A 22,874-nucleotide genomic window follows, 5' to 3' on the forward strand; every position below is an offset into this window, starting at 1 on the left:
GTGCCTTTGAATGTGGTATGGTAGTAGGTGCCAGGCACACTGATTTGAGTGTCAAGAACTACAATGCTGCTGGGTTTTTCATGCTCAACAATTTCCCGTGTGTATCAAGAATGGTCGACCACCCCAAGGACATCCAGCCAACTTGACGCAACTTTGGAAGCACTGAAGTAAACATGGGCCAGCATCCCTGTGGATGCTTTCGACACCTTTTCGATTCCATGCCCAGACGAATTGAGCCTGTTCTGAGGACAAAAGGGGGGGTGCAACTCAATCTTAGGAAGATGTTTGTAATGTTTGGTATACTCTGTGTAAATATCGATGTACTATCATACCTCTTTCAGGTAATAAATTCAATGCAGTATTAGCCTTATATTAAGCTAATGAATGCATACGCTTCGAAATTGTAGCCTCCATCATTGTTCTCCTGTGAGATATGCACCCGCTCTCAGCTGGCCTCTCTCCTTAGCTCTTGTAGGGTCCCAGGAAAAGCTAGACGCTCTTGTTTGCTGACAACAAAAGCATTCAATTTAACTGTTGCGAGAGCAAGGAAGGAATGATGCAGAGAGAGCGAGAGAAAGTGAGAGCCCGAGAGACAAGCATGTCATTACAGTGAAGAGGAGAGAGACAACAAGAGCGAGAGATTTAAGAGAGCGAGAGAGGAAGAGAATGAGCAGAGAGAGAGAGAGAGTGAGAGCGAGAGAGAGAGCAAGACAGAGAGAGAGCGAGAGAGAGCGAGAGAGAGAGAGAGAGAGCGAGAGAGAGAGAGCGAGAGAGAGAGCGAGAGAGAGAGAGAGAGAGAGAGAGAGAGAGAGAGAGAGAGAGAGAGAGAGAGAGAGAGAGAGAGAGAGAGAGAGAGAGAGAGAGAGAGAGAGAGAGCGAGAGAGAGAGCGAGAGAGAGAGCGAGAGAGAGAGAGAGAGAGAGAGAGAGAGCGAGAGAGAGAGAGAGAGAGCGAGAGAGAGAGCGAGAGAGAGAGCGAGAGAGAGAGCGAGAGAGAGCGAGAGAGAGCGAGAGAGCCCAGGAATGGAGACAGCCAGAGTTCTTCAGATAAAGGTCAGGGCAGTAATCACTCTGGCAGCAGCTCTCCCACCATTATCTCTTTCTTTGGTGTAAAATGATCTTAATCTGGCAGTTGTACAGTCACATCCCTCCTGATTAATGTAATTGTATTCTACATGAGTCACATCAGCTGGTGTCACAGGCAAGGACAGAGACGGCAGGAAGCAAGTAAGGCACTACGTGGGTGTGTGCGAGTGTGCTCGTTACACAGAAGACATCACAGAACGCAGTCTAAAGTGCACACGATGACCTCCTCATCAAAACAAAGACACCCCCATCTACACATGTTCCTATATAAACCAACATCTAAACTCACATTAACGTGTAAACACATACTGAGAACCATATAAACACTAATTCACTCTCCCACACACTGGGACACGTACACCATATCACTGTGGTGCATAGACACAATACAGGCGGAGATAGACAAAAACACACACATAGTTGACAGGCTATAGATAGATGTTAGAAGTGCACAGAGGAAAAGCAAGCTTCTGTAACTGATGCACACACATTTAAAAACATTACCGCGTGTAAATTGTGAAGGCTTTTGTCTGTAATGTCTTTTTCATCATGTGTCGGACCCCAGTAAGACTAACTGTCGCCATTGGCGTCAGCTAATGGGGATCCTAATAAATCAAATCAAGGCCAGACCAGGGCTGACAGATGAAGTCCTATAGAGACAGACGTGGCATTGTGCTCCGGACACTAGATGGTGGAAGGAGAGATTAGCTGCTCTGGACCGTTTCAATAGGATTCGTTTGTCCAACACTAAGAGTGCACCGTATTCCTGAGAAATCACAGTACACTGTAAACAACACCAAAAACATGAGGCATGTGGAAATTATAGTTCTGCAAAAAGGGGTTTCATGTTGATATGTGCCACATTAAAGAAGCAAGCATGGTCCATGTTCCCATTCTGTAATGTGTGTAAGTGTAAATAAACCACACATTTATTTTAACCTTTATTTAACTAGGCAAGTCAGTTAAGAACAAATTCTTATTTACAATGACGGCCTTCCCCCGGCCAAACCCGGACGATGCTGGGCCAATTGTGCGCCGCCCTATGGGACTCCCAATCACAGCCAGATGGGATACAGCCTGGATTCGAACCAGGGACTGTAGTGACGCCTCTTGTACTGAGATGCAGTGCCTTAGACCGCTGCACCACTAGGGAGCTACCTGTGGATATATTTCCATGGATTTATATATTCTAGGTTCTGAAATACTGAACACTGGCTAATGGCCCCAACGTTGAGTCAGTGTGGGATATGAGAGGGGTAGTGGACAGAGGAAGCAGAGCGGTTAAGTAGGGTAGGGTGGGGGTGGTGTCTGGTATGAATCTGGTACTCATCTTTCTCAATGGCGACGGGGGCTAAGGTTATCAAACCGGTTAGGGGCACCACAAAGAAGTCAATTGTGATGGATCAAAGCTATACAGCGCTATTTAACCTGTTGATCCTACCCCCTACTTTTTCGAACATTCTGTTAAAAATCGCGCAACATTTCGGCGTCCTGCTACTCATGCCAGGAATATAGTATATGCATATGATTAGTATGTGTGGATAGAAAACACTCTCACGTTTCTAAAACTGGTTAAATCACCGCTGTGACTATAACAGAGCGTCTGTTTCATCGAAAAGCGCAAGAAAAACTGATCACTGAAAAAAATATCCATGCGCCACTTGCATGTATTGTTCAAGGGGCACGAAATTAAATGGGGCGGAGATTGCAAGTCCTACAGCTTCCACACGATGTCACCACTCTTGTCAATTGCCTGGGAGTTGTTCCTTGGTCAAACGAGTTAGAGAGACCACTTTCCATCCGGTCTCCGACAGGACGTTATGGAAGTGAGTTTTCGGAAGATGATTTGAAAGAGTGGAGCTATTCAATACACATCGCCTCGTGATCAATTTGATAGATTATTAACGTTTACTAATACCTAAAGTTGGATTACAAAAGTATTTCGAAGTGTTTTGTGAGAGTTTATCGTCGACTTTTTTAATTTAAAAAAATGACGTAGCGCTTCGAAACTGTGTTTTTTTCTGAATCACACAGTTTCCATAGATGGATATTTTGGGTATATATGGACCGATTTAATTGAAAAAAAGACCCAATAGTGATGTTTATGGGACATATAGGAGTGCCAACAAAGAAGCTCGTCCAAGGTAATGAAAGTTTTATATTTTATTTCTGCTATTTGTGTAGCGCCGGCTACGCTAATTCTTTTGTTTACGTCGCCTTCAGGTATTTCGGGGTGTTGCATGCTATCAGATAATAGCTTCTCATGCTTCTCATGCTTTCGCCGAAAAGCATTTTAATAATCTGACTTGTTGGCTAGATTCACAACGAGTGTAGCTTTAATTCAATGCCCTGCATGTGTGTTTTGATGAACGTTTGAGTTTTAACGAGTGCTATTAGCATTTGGCGTAGCGCATTTGCATTTCCAGACGCATAAATGGGACGTCTGCGTCCCAGGTAGAGGCAAGAGGCACACACCCTTGCTGATCAAACAGTGCTTGGATCAAACAGAGTAGAGAAAGAGGGGCAGTGAAGGGAGGATGTCAGTTCAAATGTAATGTGTGTAACATTTCCTTCACTTGCATTGCTATAGTTATGAAAAAGTGGAGTATAAATTCACTTCCACAAAAAATGACCAAAATGTGTTGTCAGAGAGCAATCGCAAGGTTAAATAACTGTTTCAGTGCACTACCAGAGCTGTAAAAACTGCATGCGTGGCTGACACTGAAACATTGATGGTCTGTGGCCGTTTGTTGGGATGGGACTCTCTAGAGTAGATGAGAAGGAGCACAGTATTGGCATTTAGGACCATAGCAATCCCACTGAGCCCACAGGGACAGATGATATACACTCATAAAAACACACACACAAACATTAGCATAAACCCAGTGCCTTTACCCCAGAGGGCGGGCTAACTTACATTTTGATGTTGTCATGGTACTGCTTGGTGTCAGATGGCTGGTTGTACAGAGGCTGAGAGGGGAGGGAGCGAGAGAGAGAGAGAGAGAGATGAAAGTGTCAGTGATGCTGCCAGAGGTGGGAATTCAGTTTCACAGCAGCATGGAACATGAAGGCTAGGAGGTTTATACACACACATCTACAGCTTCTACACTCCCTTCTCTGCACCCTGTCTGGTGTCATTGCAAAGCTACTATGCCAGATGCAGTAACAACATTCAGCCATTACATCCTACCAACAACATGTTGACTATCTGAGATTGAAGTCTGACAGAGAAATGATGGTGTGATGTCATAATGGTTTATACAAGTATCCGAGAAAGGTCTGCCAAAACATTTGGCTCAGATTTTGTACCATCAATCAATAACTCAACCAACTGAACCATCAAATTATATTTATTCATTAATTTAATCAATCGCACAAAATTCATCAATATATATGCGAGAGAGTGTGAAACCGCCCTGAGTTCCATAGTACTATATAACTGCTCCTGTTGTGCCAAGCTGACAAGTAGTAAGCAGAATGACAACATGACATCCTAATCCAGCCCTTCTCAAGACTGTTCTCAAGAGACTCATAAGTGGAAAAAGTCTTTGGGTAAAATGAGTTGGTTCCAAAACAAACAAAAACAGTCTTATTTCATGACACAAGGGAGTTAAAACATTGAGGAAAACAATGGATGACAAACAGCTTTCATGGGTCAAACAAATCTGAAATGGTTGTTTCTGTGGTCCAGTTATTTTACCATCTCTCACTCTCATTCCCAAACAGAAAACTAAACCCACCATGCTCTCTGTCCAGGGCTTGCTACACATCTTTGAATTCAGACAAACTCCTCCTCATCCTCCTCCGTTACTTATCCCTCCTCCCCAAGGTCAAATAATGCAAAATGCTAAATGTTTTATTCAGGTGACCATTAAGAGGTGAGAAAAGAGCAGAGACTCACCAGTTCTACTCGGGGTCCCAGTCCTTCCAGAATCCTGTGCGCTTCCTCTGCCTTTTTCTGAGGAGACACAACACACACAACACATTCAGCACATGTCAACAACAAAGCCCCACGTCTCCCATCACCAAGGCAACGCAGCAGCCTGCTCACTCAATCACTGACGTTTGGATGGGCACTCTGGATGCAGTAACTATTATTAGAGCTTTTAACACAAGGCAGAACCTCGCCTCAGCTCCCTCTCATTTCTCCTCTCCTGGATAAAAGATTACTCACCTCCCCGAACACAGATTCCAGGAGAGAGAGAAGGGTAGAGCGAGAGCACGCAGAAGAGGGAGCGTGAGAAAGAGCAAGAGTGAGTGAGACTGTATGGCTGCAGTGCTTCTCCAATAAGGGACATCTGACAAAACAGAGAGAGAGATCTCACCTCCTAGTGTGCTTAGGTGGTGGTTTCAGACTGAGCAGGTAGCCTTGTGGTTAAGAGCATTGGGAAAGTAACCAAAAGTTTGCTTGTTCGAATCACAGAGCCGACTAGGTGAAACATCTGTCGCTGTGCCTAGATAAGTATCTGCTAAATGACTAAAATGTCAAATGTAGAGTGAGAGGAGAGAGAGGGAAGCTCATTGTACTGATATAAATCTGCAAGACTAAGGACATATCAAAGACTACGATCAATGACATTGGCAACACAGAGAAGGGGATACATGTACGCTAAATTCAGACGGGGCAATGACAACACTGTTGATCAACATGGAGCTTTGACACACTATGGTTCCTCCTCCAATCCATCTCAGCCAGTCACACCTGAGATTAAATTGGCAGCCAGTGATTGTAAGTGAGGCTGGACCAACTCAGATGCCCCCTAGTGCTTAGACAGGAGTACTGCAACTGGAGCAGAAAACTAACAGCTGCTCAGCGCTCACAGAAGCATTTCCAGTCCATAGAAAAGGGAAATATGGGCTACATCATAAGAAATGCGTCATTAAAATGAGAGGGTTTAATATTGGCACAAGCAAATAGGGATGGTGCAGTGACTTGAGAGATCTCTCAGTACCTTGTGTGTGTGTTTAACAGTGGGACTGGGATAGTGCAATTCCAGTGAGTCACGGTTGTCTCTCTTGTATTTGTGTCCAAGGCAGCCATTTTCTAATATGAGATAGTGAAGTTGAGTGGTGTCGCCTATGGCGTTGACAAAGGCCTGTGGCTGTATCACTCTGGCTGAGAGACGAGGTGACACTAAGCCCACAGAGACAGATGACACCAGGCCTGACTGAGTGGAACGCTTCTGCTGAGACTGGAGTCATTACAGCCAGGTGGTGAAACACACACACACACACACACACACACACACACACACACACACACGTATCCAAGACAAACACCAACACCCATGCCATGCCTTCTTCAGATATACCTAAGGATCACACAGGTTGCACCGAATGTGGATCTCCCCGTTCGTCTACCGATCGTTCAGTGAACTGTTGTCTGATGCATGATTCTACCTCTGTTCAGAGATCCTAAGTACTCTGGGCAGGCAAATGCTATTGGTGTGTCTGACTGAGCCTTTATATGATATGCAAACAAACAAACAAACGAGAGACAGAGAGAGACCAGTGTGGTGGTGGTGCTCAGCAGCACTGTGTTAGTAGTGATGGGGGGACGCTACAGCACTATATTGGGACTATATTATAAATCGATACTTTGACTCCAAGTATGTATTTGTTTTGTTGGTAGGTAGCGTTAGCTAGTGCTAGTCTGCTGTACCTGCGTCAAAACTCTGGTATTTTTCATCCTATAGCTTGTTTTCCATCTTCTTTTTAAACAGCGAGTCAACGTGATTTAAGCCCATTTATATCCATGACTGATATAAACTCATTTTCTCACACTCTCTCATGTCACGGCAGCAGATGTTTGAAACATCAATTTGCAATAAAAGCGCAGTGTAAAATCACAATACAATATGAGAATCGCAAGAGACACATTGTATCGTGAGGTCCCTGGCAATTCCTAGTGTGGTGGCGGTGGGGCTCAGCAGCACTCAGTGGAGTGGAAAGTGTTCCAGAGTTCAGCGACATTGGATGAGTCCAGGCTTTGAGATCATCACTCCTTCTGCATGGATTCAGTGGTGCCATCATTGCTCAGCTCTGAGCTGGTAAGTATATGGGGTGAAAGGTATACAGTACTATTGTCAGTCAACAGGTCTCTTTTAGACCATTCAATTGTTTCTATTATATTATAGAAGATTACTTTACTTCAAGAGTTGACTTTCCTTAAGATTCTGACCCGGCCCGGCAAGGAAATGTTCAGAGGTCCTGCCCCTTACACATACAGGGGACCATCTGTGGTCGGCATAACGAGTGGGAAAATACTCCTTATATACCATTGCAATCTACACAAACATGTTTATACAGTTTTGTGTCTCCGTATGCAAGGAACAGTGCTTACCACTAGGTGGACTAAGAGTATTGGAAATGAATGCATTATTAACTACAACTAGATAATATCCTACTCAATCTGTTTTGATTGACCTAGATTTCTATGAAATCCTTGCATTCTAAAATTGGGAACGTAAAAATGTTGACCTAATTAAAAAATATATATTTTCGGATTGCTGCCAGACGAATGTTACTGTAGTAGAGGAACACGAGTAAGGTGTGTGTGTGTGTGTGTGTGTGTGTGGGGGGTTCTGTCTGAGGGTGTGAGTGACCTGCTCACACTAAAGGCCAGCAATGCTGACCTTTAGCAGACTACACACTCGGACGGAAGGACTTTGTCTGGTCTTGCCATATTAAGAGTGGGGGGCTAAATGGGTTAATTCCTTTTCATACAGCCTTTCCCACTCTCTATTGACTCCCACTCTCTATTGACTCCCACTCTCTATTGACTCCCACTCTCTATTGACTACTCTCTATTGACTCCCACTCTCTATTGACTACTCTCTATTGACTCCCACTCTCTATTGACTCCCACTCTCTATTGGGCTGTTGAAGATGATAACAAGCCAAGTAACAGCAATGACAGAGCTCACACATTAATCTCTTCACAATCATTGTCACTGCAGAATGCACCGAATACAAATTCCCTTCCATTCAGCCCTCAATAGGGCCAATTAGCTAAATAAGATCTCAAACAGCATGAATCCAATATCTGAGGGAAAGCAGAGTGACAGTCTACCATATTCGTTTTCATCATCAAAGAGCTGTCAGACCGAAGTCCTCTGCACCTCATCCAGATGCTCCCAGTCTTCCTTCACAGCTTCAGTCTCATTCTCAACACTTACAATCAAGCAATTTCTGTGAACCCAATAACACTGTATGGAGTCCAAAAAAAGAACACTATTTCAGTCATAGAGAAACATTCATCCAAAGGAAGTGTGTTTTTGGAATGGTTTTGCTCATTATCTTACATCACTACCACCACAAGAACTAGGATCATGATCAACCAGGGGGTATAGCTAGCTCACATAATGCAGTCAATACATGTATTCTAACTTTGACCAACCTGTGAGGTGATTTAGGAATGAACACTGACTACAGCCATTACAGGCTGAGCACTGATTGAGACACACTCATATTTACACAGAGAGAGAGCAGTGTGTGAGTGTGTTAGGGCATTTGAAATTATTTCAGTATTCTAATAATGTCATTATATTTTTTAAGAAACTTCAATGGAGACTTGCTTGAGAGAGACTGTGTGCTGCACTCTGCTTGTTTCAGAAGAACGGTGAGGGAGGGGCGTGACACGGCCAGGGGCCAGTTTGTGTGACAGTCTGTGTGTGGCACAGAGAGAGAAATAAAAGACAGCGAAAAAGAGAGAGTATTTAGACAAACTTGTTGCTACCATAGGTTATCTATCACACCACCTGATAGTGCTTGTCTTGACTGCATCAAATCATTGTAAAGTAGCTAGCTAGCTACAGTAGCCAGCTAAGTTAGCCAGCTAGCTAGCTACAGTAGAAAGCTAAGTTAGCCAGCTAGCTAGCTACAGTAGAAAGCTAAGTTAGCCAGCTAGCTAGCTACAGTAGAAAGGCTAATTGAGACTTTTTTGCTCCACTCCCCATCCAACGCCTACAACAACTCCATTCATAAGAAACAACAGCCTACCTCTTGGTTGATTGTTTTAGCCTACTCCTTCTCATTTAGCCAACTTAATTCTGTAATTGTAATTCCATTTTGTATTGATTAGATCTCCCTCTTCACTTGCATGGAGCCTCTGACTGCAGCAGCGATTTGATTGACCGACAATAACAACAAGCTACACGTGTGAGACCAGTGTAGGCTGCTGGTGAATCCTTTTTATTGGGCACACTCATACAAACTGTCATAAAACTATTGTTATATAAAAATGTTGAATGTAATGGTTTATCCTTGTAGGCTATGTAACAATGTCACATAGATAATTGTATTCCATTTGAGACAAAGACTCCAAGTGATTGAATACTAGCATCCATTCGGATATTCAAATATTTTAATAACCGTGCCCATCCCTAGCGTGTGTGTGATGGTACTGACCCTGTTCTCGTCATAGATGATCTGCACCAGGCTGCGGTGCTTGGCCTCACTGGGCGGGGGGGAGATCATAGACCGTTCCGGCTCCTGGGGCTTCGCTGCCTCCTCCTCCAGCTGTTGCTGCAGGTCACAAACGCAAATACGCAAACACTCGGGATTACTGGTGAACACAGTGTGTAGAAAAGATGTCCCTTTGACTCAGGTTGGGAGAGAAGAATATGCAAGAGAAAAATGACAGATAAAGGTTATCACAAGCCGTGAACAAAGGAGAAATCCCTGATCCTGCAGCACCCTTGTGCTTCTCTGTTTCTGTGGTGACAGGTTACTAGGGAAGTGTGTGTGTGTGTGTGTGTATATGTGTGTGTGTGTGTGTGTCCAGCAGTGATGAACCTAACTGTCCTACTAGCTGTAATAGCTATTAAGTCCCATGGGTCCAGTTAACCAGAGGGTTACCACAACATGGTGTAACAAAGTCAGCCAGGGCTGGCCGCATGCCAGGGAGGAGAGAGAGTAGGACTGAGGAGACAAAGTATGGTATCAAATGTGGTATGATCCAATAAACAGGACAGGTAAGTAGGAGTAATAAGAACAGCAGTATGAACAGACTAGGGGCAGTGCTGGTCGTCTGTGGCAGCAGGGCTGCAGATGTGAGTGGTACAGTCTGAGGGTTTATTGAAGCTGCTTCTCTGGGGGCTAGGGCTCCTTGTCAGTGTGCTGCTGCATGCTCTGCAGGGAGGTGATCTACAGTAGAGCCAGTCTCCCCCCCAGAAAAAGGCCTGGGCCAAGCCTCAGCAGGGGGCGAGAGAGAGCTGGCCCTGGGCCCTCAGGATCATCCTGGGCCCCAATCGGGATGGATAAGCAGCTGGGGAGGAAAACGCACACATTCCCAGAACCTCCCCCTTCCAAACCCACGGCAGAGTAAAATAAAATAAACCAACTGTCCTGAGCATGGCTGACAACACAGGCTGGCTGTAACCGGAGCCCCAGCCCCAGCCCCCACTCTCTGCCAGAACTCTTTAAATAAAGTTTTACCACACCACTTAATGGCTCCAGATGTTTTAATGCTTGGAGAGAGCTGAAGAGAGGAAAGCATTATGGCGGGGGGAGGGGTAATTCCGCTGTATAAAAAATAAAAAATAAAAATAATTTTAAAAACATTAATAAAAAGCATAGTGTGTTGTTGAGGGAAGGGATAGGGAGGGGGGCTTGATTTATTTTTCTAGGTAGCAGAGAATAGTCTTTAAAACATTCACTAGGCTTCATCACTAACCCCCTCCCTCCTCTACCCCACCCCCCAACACCTCCCACAGCGGACCGTGCCATGGGTTACAGGTGGCTTAGATTTACGAAGCAGCATTTTGAGTGCCAGCCAAAGGAGAGACTTGAGGGGGGAGAGTTGCACCATAGAGCTCTTCTATAAAACATGACGTGGCAGGTGGCCAAGAGGAAGGCCGCGAGGAAGAAATATGAGTGATTTAACAGTCACAAAACTTCCAACATATTCCTCCTTTCCCCCGGGGGAAGCTGTTATTTATGGCTTTATATATTTTTAACCTACTTTTCTCCTAAAAGAAGAAGAGAGGAAGGAAAATCAGAAGAGAATGCAGCTGCCTAGAAGCAGAGCACTGTGGCAGGCTGTGTGAGCCCTAACTACAGTAACTCAATACAATAATTACAGCAATACAGCCTGGTATGTCTGGTCTAAAGGCTCTACTGTGTGAAGATCCACTGAAGACAGGCAATGAGAGGGATACTAGATTTAAATACAGATGGAAACATTGTTAGGAAGACTGCTGGAACTGCCAGAGAACAAGCTGACGGTAAAAAGAGTGCAGGCCACGCACTTTCACAGAAACATTCAGGCTCAATGAGAAGTAATGACACAGATAGACACATTTGGGTCATCCTTAGAAGATAAAGCATATAGATTGCATCAAATTGAAAAACAGTCAACTAAGCACACAGTCTCGTAATGACAAACAGCGACAAGCACCAAACAAAGCGTAGAGAACAGGACCTACAGTATAACCCATGGTTGTACGGTACCTGTACCTGTTTCTTGCGTAGCTTGCAAATCTGCTGCTCCACCATGGTGATCTCCCGGTCAACACGGTCCATGTTCTGGATGAGCTCCTCCTTGGAGAAGCGGGCTGGCACCAGGTCCAGATCTGGGTCCATCTGGGCCGGGCTGACGGGGGAGATGGGCTCCAGCTTCCCCATGGAGCTGCCCCGGTCCTGGAGGGAGATAGAGGTGACAGAGGATCTTAACTCAACACTTTATTGGTGTTTCATAATACCAACACTGTTTACATAGTACATTCTGCATATTGTCATGTTGCTCGGCAAACAGAAGACAGAGTAGGCAGTTAAACCTGGGACCTCTAGAAAGGACACAGAGATGGCGGCAAAGAGATAAATCTGCTTGTATGTTTAGACTGCAGCCATCGATTAGACTGCAACTCTCAACTGTCCCAGCCTAATTCAGTTAGCGGTTTAGAGGCAACAATGACATGCTGCAGCTCGGTCTCTCTCTCTCCTTTTTTGTGTCTGTCTGTATCTGTGTGCGGTCTGTGATATGGGTGGCTCTGAGCAACAAGTGATCTTAACACCCTGCCTGTGTCTCCTTTGGGAAGGCAGCAGCACACTACGGTAATGAAGTCCTCTGGGTAATGAAAGCCTGTGTCAGTGTCTCACAGTCACTAGACCACACTAATGAATATACAATCAGACTTCATAGAACAGACCAGGCTCTGTTTGAGTATTGTTTGTTAATTTGAAGGATGAAACACAGTTAGAAGGACAATACAGGGTGGGGGTGGGGGTTATTAAGACATTCTACAACTGCATCATCTATGAAACACAACTCTGGATTAGGGCTGGGCGATATGGACCAAATATCATACCACAATATGTTTCACATTTTTGACAGTATGGTGGTATTTTATAGTATTTGAAGTTTCTGAATATTAAGTTAATGTTTTATGAGTAGTGAATGACCCTAGAATGGCAACAAATTAATTCTAAGTGATTATATTTGGCTTTCTTCATTCTGATGGTTTTATACTCACCCAGGACAAAAAACGACAGTGAAGTAGTCCAATTTGTAGAACTTTGCATTTATTTAGCACTATATCGAATACCTTCATAGAAGTATTGTAAAAATCTATACTGGAATGTGGATCCATACCGGTATACACAATATATCGCCTAGCCCTACTCTGGATAGCTTAATTTGCAATGCCTTCTTTACATAGAAGTGAAAGGATGGGCTATGTTGTGCCTTGGAACCAGAGAGCCCCACTCAGCAGTCTAGTGGTCTCAGTGGTATTGCTGACTATAGGAGGTCTTCGTGCCGGGTCAGTTTACAGGCTTTACTTCTCTGAGACGGTTAAAATACTGTATATCCTAAACTTAGCCCAGGATGACAGAAGCAACCAGCATGGGAAGTGTGTAAGGGTGTACCAATGAATTTGCTGAAAATAACTACATATTTTTCCAACACAACTCCTAATAAACCACTAATCCCTCCTAGTAAACCCACTGTGCGTCTGTGTGTGTGTGTGTGTGTGTGTGTGAGCGAGACAGGGAAAGGAAATAGAAGTGTGTGTGTGAGTGTATGGTTCATCATGTGTATGGTATGGCTGTGACAATACCAGTATTGTGATATTTATTCCATGGCAAAAATGAAAACACGAAACAGACTAATTTTGGTATATTAAAAACCGTCTATGTAAAATATTATGTGCTATTGCTTGGAAATTAAATGTGTGACTGGATGACAACATAATGTTTGTTTCCAACATTAAGGCTGTTTTCCTAAAGAAATTAAATCTGCTTTGTGTTTTATTTCCTTGCCACGGTACTAACGAGTATTGCAGTACTGGTATCGTCCCGGCCCTAGTGCATGGTGTGTGTGTAGAGACACACGGACAGTAAATGAGAGTGTGTGATTCAGCTTGGGTTTTGTTCTGTGTTATTTTTAAACTGCTGTAATGAGTGTTATATAACTGGCCTAATCTAGGGGAGGCAGGCAGGCAGGATGAGGCTGGGTCTTGCTGCTCTCTGACCTGCTGCAGCTGAAATGTCAGGAGGAGGGGGGATGGAATGGACTGGCTGGGATGAGATGACGAGCACCCAGACTGCTAGTCATACACGTCCATCACATCATAGACACACACACAAGCCTACCAGTGTTTTGTCTGCTAAACATCTCCATTTCTAATCATATACTTGGAATGCTGCAACAACCCCTTGTTATAGGATATATGTTAAAGGGGATATATCTCTCTCTGAGAAATGATGTAAAAGCAGAGACTGGCCAAGATGAAAGAAGAGTCTGCGTGAGTTAGGAAAAGATTGTGTGATTTTGTAAGGAAAATCATTGATATAATGTCTAGAAAGGATAGGTAGGTAGAGATTAGATTACATGGCCCTCAGTATTAAGACGTTAAATACAATTGCCTGACAAGCAACCAGTTAAGCTCTGAAACCTCTTATGCCAGAGTTAAGTCAATGACTTCTGAGTTTGTGTAAAACACTGAGGTGTTTGGTCGGGGGGGTTCATCAAAAGAGGATTAGTTCTCTTGGGCTTTCAAGTAGTTCTCTAGGACCTACAACCTGACTGTCTTCTGTACTTGTGAAGAGCAACACATTTCCACACACTGCTAGCAGATGGAGTGTGAATCGATGGCGTATCGCTGCAGAATGCTGTGGTAGCCATAATGGTTAAGTGTGCCTTCAATTCTAAATAAATCAGTGTCACCAGCAAAGCACCCCCACACTATCACACCTCCTCATCCATGCTTCACGATGGGAAACACACGTGGAGATCATACGTTCATCTACTCTGCGTCTCACAAAGACACAGCGGTTGGAACCAAAAATCAGACCAAAGGGCAGATTTCCATCGGTTTAATGTCCATTGCTTGTGTTTCTTGGCCCAAGTTAGTCTCTTCTTATTGGTGTCCTTTAGTAGTGGTTTCTTTGCAGCAATTAGACCATGAAGGCCTGATTCACACAGTCTCCTCTGAACAGTTGATGTTGAGATGTGTATGTTACTTGTGAAGCATTTATTTGGGCTGCAATTTCTGAGGCTGGTAACTCTAATGAACTTGTCCTCTGATGAACTTATAACTCTAATGACCTTCATGTCTTAAAGTAATGATGGACTGTCAATTTCTCTTTGCCTATTTTAACTGTTCTTGCCATAATATGAACTTGGTCTTTTACCAAATAGGGCTATATTCTGTATACCACCCCTACCTTGTCACAACACAACTGATTGGCTCAAACGCATTAAGAAGGAAATAAATTCTACAAATGAACTTTTAACAAGGCACACCTGTTAATTGAAATGCATTCCAGGTGACTACCTCATGATCTGGTTGAGAGAATGCCAATAGTGTACGACATTGTCATCAAGGCAAAGGGTGGCTACTTTGAAGAATCTCAAATACAACATATTTTGATTTGTTTAACACTTTTTCGGTTACTACTTGATTCCATATGTGTGATTTAATAGTTATTATTCTACAATGGTGAAAATAGTAAAAATAAAGAAAAACCCTGGAATGAATAGGTGTCCAAAGTTTGACTGGTACTGCATGTGCGCTCAATAAGATAATTGAAAGGAGCAGGGATAAACATCCTGTTGGTTTCATGTTAGCAGGTGTTCTGGATATCACATGATTCAGTCAATTCACTCACACAGACACATGGAAAGATCAAGAACAGAACACTTCAGCAGGTGCACAACTAATCTTAGCCTAGGTGACATTTTAAAGTTAGATATTTTTTTGTGTCAACGGTAATGTTGAACCCAAAGAAACAAGCACCCCTGACTATCTCTGACCATGAAAACAGCCTGTTCCAAAAGATAATCAGTATAGATAGAGAGCTGCCAGTATCATAACTGACAATACAGAACAATCCACCTAATGACAGTCCAGCAGACAAGAGAATGTGGGGGAAAATAAATGTAGGGGGCCGCGCACACACACACTCACTCAAACAAACAAGTATGTCATCCAAGCAGTCTGGCATGGACTTGTTCGCTTCCAGATCACCTCAGTCTTCCAGGAAAGGTATTTGAGTTTCCACTAGGGCTGTGGTGGTCATGAACATTTTGTCAGCCGGTTATTGTCATGCCAATGACTGTACGAGCAACACTCACTACCGGGTTCCAAACAGTCTCTGGAAGCAACGTCAGCACAATAACTGTTCATCGGGAGCTTTATGGGTTTCCATGGCCAAGCAGCCACACACAAGCCTAAGACCACCATGCCAAGCGTCAGTTGGAGTGGTGTAACATGCTTCACCATCTGGAAGTCTGGCGGATGAATCTTGGTTTGGCGGATGCCAGGAGAACGCTACCTGTGCATAGTGCCAACTGTAAAATTTGGTGGAGGAGGAATAATGGTCTGGGGCTGTTTTTCACAGTTCGGGCTAGGACCCTTAGTTCTAGTGAAGGGGCATTTTAATCCTACAGCATACAATGACATTCTAGACTATTCTGTGATTCCAACTTTCTGGCAACAGTTTGGGGAAGCCCCTTTCCTGTTCCAGCATGACAATGCACCTGTGAACAATGCGAGGTCCAAACAGAAATGGTTTGTTGAGATTGGTGTGGAAGAACTTGACTGGCCTGCGCAGAGTCCTGACCTCAACCCCATCGAACACCTTCGGGATGAATTGGAACGCTGACTGCGAGCTAGTGCTAATCGCCCAAAATCAGTGCCCGACCTCACTAATGCTCTTGTGGTGAATGGAAGCAAGTCCCCGCAGCAATGTTACAACATCTAGTGGAAAACCTTCCCAGAAGAGTGGAGGCTGTTTTAGCAGTAAAAGGGGGACCAACTCCATACTAATACCCATGATTTTGGAATGAGATGGTCGACGAGCAGGTGTCCACATCATTTTGGTGTATATAGGCCTATGCGAATGCATAAGCTCATATGCTTATGGGTGTTTTGAATGAATCACCTTCGAAAGTGTTGTCCATTTCGTTTGGCTTTGAAACAACATCCACAATGATCATATTTTCAACCCAGTTTCAACCTGTTGTTTATTCAAATTGATCAATCACAGTGAGGTGAGTTTTAAAAGCACCGTACTGTTTTGCGTTTGTTGTGATTTTGGATTTCATTTGCATGCAGAATGGTTAGAGACAATAGAGCCCTGAGTGCCAGGCCATTAGCAACCAGACAGTAGTCAGCGATTGGGTACTGAACGCATGTCCAGGGTGCATACGAGGAGATTATGTCACTCAAGTGGAATTTGACTGCGGTCATGACTCATGACAGTGTGGTGGTATTACGATGGTGGTATTACGATCACCCCAACAGCCCCAGTTTCCACAACAGCATAAATATCACTGTCAGACTGACAAGTCAGGCCACATGTTAGAGCAGTGTTGGCAGTGAGTGCCACGCATGGACATTTGGTTAGGTCATATCTCAAGAGATGTGAAGAATGACCTTCCAGATCTCAGTAGCCTCCCCCTCCAAACTCCAACCACACAGACCGCACACACACCTCATTCCTATTCTGTCCTCCCAGGGCCGATCAATAAGCAGAGACTTAGACAGAAGATGGCCTTCACTCCATATCTCACTGAGGAGAGAAAACCAGGCTGTCATTGTGTTTGGTGGAGGTCTGTCATGCTGCCGTGGAACTAAGCCTGTGGATCAGCCTCTAGTCTACTCCATTACATATCAACACACAGCAGAGGGTATCTATGGTTGAGCACTGCTTACTACACAAAGTGTTGATCAAGTCTTTGATACCACAGTAGCAAGATAAGTGTACACTGAGTGTACAAAACATCCAGGCGAAAGCTATGATCCCTTATTGAAGTCATCCGTTAAATCCACTTCAGTCAGTGCAGATGAAGGGGAGGAGACAGGTTAAGGACGGATTTTTAACATTTGAGACATTATGTATGTGTGCCATTCAGAAGGTGAATGGGCAAGACAAAATATTTAAGTGCCTTTGAACGTGGTATGGTAGTAGGTGCCAGGCGCACCGGTTTGAGTGTCAAGAACGACAACGCTGCTGAGTTTTTTTTTACTCACAACATTTTCCTGTGTGTATCAAGAATGATCTACCACCCAAAGGACATCCAGCCAACCTGACAACTGTGGGAGTCAATGTGGGCCAGCATCCCTGTGGAACGTTTCCGACACCTTGTACTGTAGAGTCCATGCGCAGACGAATTGAGGCTGTTCCTGAGGGCAAAGTGGGGTGCAACTCAATATTAGGAAGGTGTTCCTAAAGTTTTGTATACTCAGTGTATGTACAAGGACTCCAAACTGGAATGTTAAAGTCACAAATCTTATTTTCTGGTGCTCCAACATTTTGTAGTGCTTTTATCATGTTTAAGTTGGAAGCACCAGTGCTACCAATGAAACATTTTAATTTAGAGCACGAGTGTATGTAAGAACTAGTTTCAGTACAGTACAGTACAGTACAGAGCAGTTTTACATTTCTACTACAGTGAGAAAAGTGATGGTACTATACATTTGCTGAAAGTATAACTGGCCTGAGGCGATTTAGGTACTTGTGTCACTTTGTCCTTTTTCAATCAAAACTAATTTCACAGGCAAATGAATTCACTGAGATTACTACCTCTTACACATTCCTGATACTGATGTTGAGCGTGTTATTGTAAAGCTAGACGGTGTTAGTGTTCAGAGTGCTTTAGAAGGGGCTCGTGGCTGAGTATGCAGTACATTGGTCCTCGTGAGATAACGTTTTCATGTCCCTCTGTCTCTTCCTCCTCCACTTCCCTTTATCTGTGCTGCTCTCTGTATTTGCCATTTTCACTCCCCATTCCTCTTCTATGTCTCTCCTGTTTAACTCATTCTTTCCATACAGTGATTGCATTTGACAGAACTTACAGTCAGGTCCAGAATTATTGGCACCCTTGATAAAGATTCACAAAAAAGAGTGGATAAAATAAATGCAAATACTGAGCTATATGGTCGGTGAAAAAATACAATTGTTCAGATAATGTATTTTGTTTAACAAGTAATATAAGAATATATATATAAAAAGGGGTCAAAATTATTGGCGGCCCTGTTTTCATTACCTTTTCAAATCCAATCTTATTAGTCAAACACATATTTAGCAGATGTTATTTCAGGTGTAGCTAAATGCTTGTGTTCCTAGCTCAAACAGAGCAGTAGTAGCTAACATATCACAACAATATACACAAATCTAAAGTAAAAGAATGGAATAAAAAATACATACATATCAGGACGAGCAATGTCGGAGTGACATCAATTAAAATACAGTAGAATAGAATATAGTATAAACATATGAAATGAGTAAAGCAGTACAGTATGTACACATTATTAAAGTGACCAGTGATTCCATGTCTATGTATAGAGGGCAGCAGCCTCTAAGGTGCAGGGTTGAGTAACCTGGAGGTAGCCGGCTAGTGATGGTTATTTAACAGTCTGATGGCCTTGAGACAGAAGCCATTTTCAGTATCGCTGTCCCAACTTTGATGCACCTGTACTGACTGACTTCTGGACGGTAGCGGGGTAAACAGACCGTGGATTGCGTGGCACCCTGTGACATTGGGTGCCGTAGGTGTCCTGGAGGGCAGGCAGTGTGGCCCCAGTGATGCGTTGGGCAGACCGCACCACCCTCTGGAGAGCCCTGGGGTTGCGGGCGGTGCAGTTGCCATATCAGGCAGTAATTCATCCCGACAGAATGCTCCCAATTGTTCATCTGTATAAGTTTGTGAGGGTCTTAGGGGCCAAGCCAAATTTCTTCAGCCTCCTGAGGTTGAAGAGGCGCTGTTGCACCTTCTTCACCACACTGTTTGTGTGGGTGGACCAATTCAGATTGTCAGGGATGTGTACGTAGAGGAGCTGGAAACGTTTTACCTTCTCCACTGCGGTCCCGTCGATGTGGATAGGGGCATGCTCTCTCTGCTGTCTTCTGAAGTCCACGATCAGCTCCTTTTGTTTTGTTGACGTTGAGGGAGAGGCTATTTTCCTGGCACCGCTCCGCCAGGGCCCTCACCTCCTCCCTGTAGGCTGTTTCGTCATTGTTGGTAATCAGGCCTACTACTCCAACGTCTGCAAACTTAATGATTGAATTGGAGGTCTGCGTTGCCACGCAGTCATGGGTGAACAGGGAGTACAGAAGGGGGCTGAGCACACACCCTTGTGGGGCACCTGTGTTGAGGATCAGCGAAGTGGAGGTGTTGTTTCCTACCTTCACCACCTGGGGGCGGCCCATCAGGAAGTCCAGGACCCAGTTGCACAGGGCGGAGTTCAGACCCAGGTCAAAGAACAGCATTCTTACATAGGTATTCCTCTTGTCCAGATGGGATAGGGCAGTGTGATGGCGATTGCACTCTCTGTGGATATATTGGGACAGTATGCAAATTGAAGTGGGTCTAGGGTGTCAGGTAAGGTAGATGTGATATGCTCCTTGACTAGCCTCTCAAAACACTTCATGATGACAGAAGTGAGTGCTAAAGGGCAATAGTCATTGAGTTCAGTTACCTTTGCTTTCGTGGGTACAGGAACAATGGTGGACATCTTGAAGCAAGTGGGGACAGCAGACTGGGATAGGAAGAGATTGAACATGTCCGTAAACACTCCAGCTAGCTGGTCTGCACATGCTCTGAGGACGTGGCTAGGAATGCTGTCTGGCCAGGCAACCTTGCGAGGGTTAACACGCTTAAATGTCTTACTCACGTCGGCTTCTGAGAATGAGAGCCCACAGTCCTTGGGAGCAGGCTGCATCGGTGGCACTGTGTTATCCTGAAAGCGGGCAAAGAAGGTGTTTAGTTTGTCCGGAAGCAAGACGTCAGCGTCCACGACGTGGATGGTTTTCTCTTTGTAATCCGTGATTGCCTGTAGACCCTGCCACGTCACATGTCTGAGCGGTTGAATTGCGACTCCACTTTGTCTCTGTAGTGACGTTTTGCCTGTTTGATTGCCTTATGGAGGGAATCAACTACACTGTTTGCATTCGACCATATTCCCAGTCACCTTGCCATGGTTAAATGTTTAAGTCAAGAGGGGATTCTTTGCCATCAATGGATTCCCAAATACGAACGGAGCAATAAACGGCACCCACAAAGCCCCATCCCAAAACGAGTTCAACTATGTGAACAAAAAAGGCTTCCACTCTGAATGTGACAGTTTATGTGATGCCCAAAAGACGCTGTTGAATGTGGTGGCAGAGTGGCCAGGTGGAATGCACAACACGTTCATTCTGCAGAAAAGCAATGTTGACCTACACGCCTACAGGAGGGAGCTGTTGAGGACGGATGGCTTACTGGTGAATGTTGTTTACTCATTTGAAGTACATTTGCCATTGCTAAAGCAACATCAATTGTCCTAATAGTCTTTTCTTTGTAGCTGTGTTTTTATTTTTACTGGTCAAAGCACAACTGAGTGAACCTAATAAAACCTTCTGGTTGTATTTAATCTGACAATAGCACCTCTATTTCAGCCTCGGAAAAGTATATTTTCTGAGCTTTTTTTGGTTTTCATGGTAAGGCGTTGTATATTACCCACATATGGGGTAACCATATATGGCTAATCAGGGGACGTTCAAAATGTAAATAGCCAAGGTCGTGCACAAGCACTGAGGCTGAGAACTGGTATTTAAATGATTATCTCCTACCCGTGTGTGTACGACACAGGTAGGACTGTTTCATAAAATCACACTTCTATGCATACAAACATTCTACATTTCATTCAACAGTAGTATTCTAAAATAGTTTCTACGCAATATTGATAGAATAGAGCTCTTTGGCCATGCATACCAGTGCTGGGTTTGGCGTCGAATTAAGGATAAATAAGCAGAAAAGAACCACAAAAAATACAGTGGTGGATCTCTGATGTTATGTGGCTATTTTGCTTCCACTGGTCCTGGGGATCTTGTTGAGGACAACAGCATTCAGGTCAATCCCCCTCCTCATCCCTCTCCCAGTCCAAGGATCACATTTTGATGGCGGTGTCTAATAATACCCTGGCTGCCCTGGAGGAAGATGCTGCCACTCAGCAGGATCTCAAGCAAAAGAAACACACTGCTGTCCCCACAAGCAGGCCACAGGAGAGAAAGGCGATTTTCACCACTGAGGGACAGCCACGCTCTTTTGCCCCTTATTAAAAAATGGACTAAATTATGAATCATCTGGAAAAGATTAAGAAAATGGGCAAAAATACTTCTGCTAACATTTGACCTGTAGAAGATAAACAGGACGCAGCTAGCTAAACAGAGACCGCAAGTGTGGGTGTAGCAACCTTGTTCCCTGAGCACTATGTAAATGACAAACAACTTCCACTGACGCCAGATGGTAGAGTATGAGTGGGAACAATCATTCCTTCCAGGTGCCAGAACTTGCTGATGAGCAAGGAAACGGTACTAGCAGTGTGTCTTCGTCTGTGTTGATGACGGGTGAGAGGAGAATGGAGAAGTGAGCAGAACAACCTTCCTCCTGAGGCTCTGACCTAGAAAAAGACCCTGTAGAAAGTAACACACACTGACTGCACCAGCCCCGATCATGGGACACATTCTCAGAGCTAGCTAACATTCCACACATCTGCGATTGCCACTTTACACGCCACAGCACCAGTGCAGTAAAAGCAGAGCACAGTTGATGAGTAGGAACTCTACAAGTGAAATGCAATCTGCCTCACTCCTGGCTGAACTCATCCCTTGATGAAGAGGACATATTGACTATGACTATCTGCTGTGTATACCACCACCAGTGGTCCTTTGTAGCTTAGTTGGTAGAGCATGGTGCTCATAACACCTGGGCAGTGGATTTGATTCCCGGGACTACTCATACATAAAATGTATGCATGCATGACTAAGTTGTATTGGATGAAAGTGTCTGCTAAATGACATGTACCGCATTCGGAAAGTATTCAGACCCATTGACCTTTTCCACATTCTGTTACAGTACAGCCTTATTCAAAAATGAATTCAATTGCCCCCCCCATCATCATCAATATACACACCATGACCCATAATGACAAAGCAAAAAACAGCTAATTTATGAACATTTTCAAGCGGAAATATGACATTTACATAAATATTCAGACCCGTCACTCAGTATGTTGTTGAAGCACCTTTGGCAGCGATTACATCCTCAAATCTTTTTGGGTATGATGCCACAAGGTTGGCACAGCTGTATTTGGGGAGTTTCTCCCATTCTTCTCTGCAGATCCTCTCAAGTTCTGTCCTGGTTGGATGGTGAGTGTCGCTGCACAGCTATTTTCAGGTCATATCCGGGCTCTGGCTGGGCTCTCAAGGACATTGAGACTTTTACTGAAACCACTCCTGCCTTGTCTTGGCTGTGTGCTTAGGGTCGTTGTCAAGTTGGAAGGTGAACCATCGCCCCAGTCTG

The 22,874-nt window shown here is 44.2% G+C and overlaps 1 protein-coding gene across 10 annotated transcripts in view; it reads right to left on the reverse strand.

Moving 5' to 3' along the window:
- LOC112248363 (nuclear receptor corepressor 2) overlaps positions 1-22,874 on the reverse strand; it is a 195,439-nt gene that overhangs the window by 78,948 nt on the left and 93,617 nt on the right. For 7 of the 10 annotated variants that reach the window (XM_042320510.1, XM_042320511.1, XM_042320517.1 and 4 more), the window contains exons 5-8: positions 11,537-11,725; positions 9,494-9,610; positions 4,986-5,042; positions 4,002-4,054 (exon numbers count right to left, since the gene is read on the reverse strand). In XM_042320510.1, coding sequence (XP_042176444.1) covers positions 4,002-4,054; positions 4,986-5,042; positions 9,494-9,610; positions 11,537-11,725 — 416 coding nt within the window. The remainder of the gene's footprint in view (positions 1-4,001; positions 4,055-4,985; positions 5,043-9,493; positions 9,611-11,536; positions 11,726-22,874) is intronic. The other 3 variants (XM_042320513.1, XM_042320512.1, XM_042320518.1) reach the window with 1 other exon arrangement.

The sequence above is a fragment of the Oncorhynchus tshawytscha genome, linkage group LG04, assembly GCF_018296145.1.
Source record: "Oncorhynchus tshawytscha isolate Ot180627B linkage group LG04, Otsh_v2.0, whole genome shotgun sequence".
Lineage (NCBI taxonomy): Eukaryota > Metazoa > Chordata > Actinopteri > Salmoniformes > Salmonidae > Oncorhynchus > Oncorhynchus tshawytscha.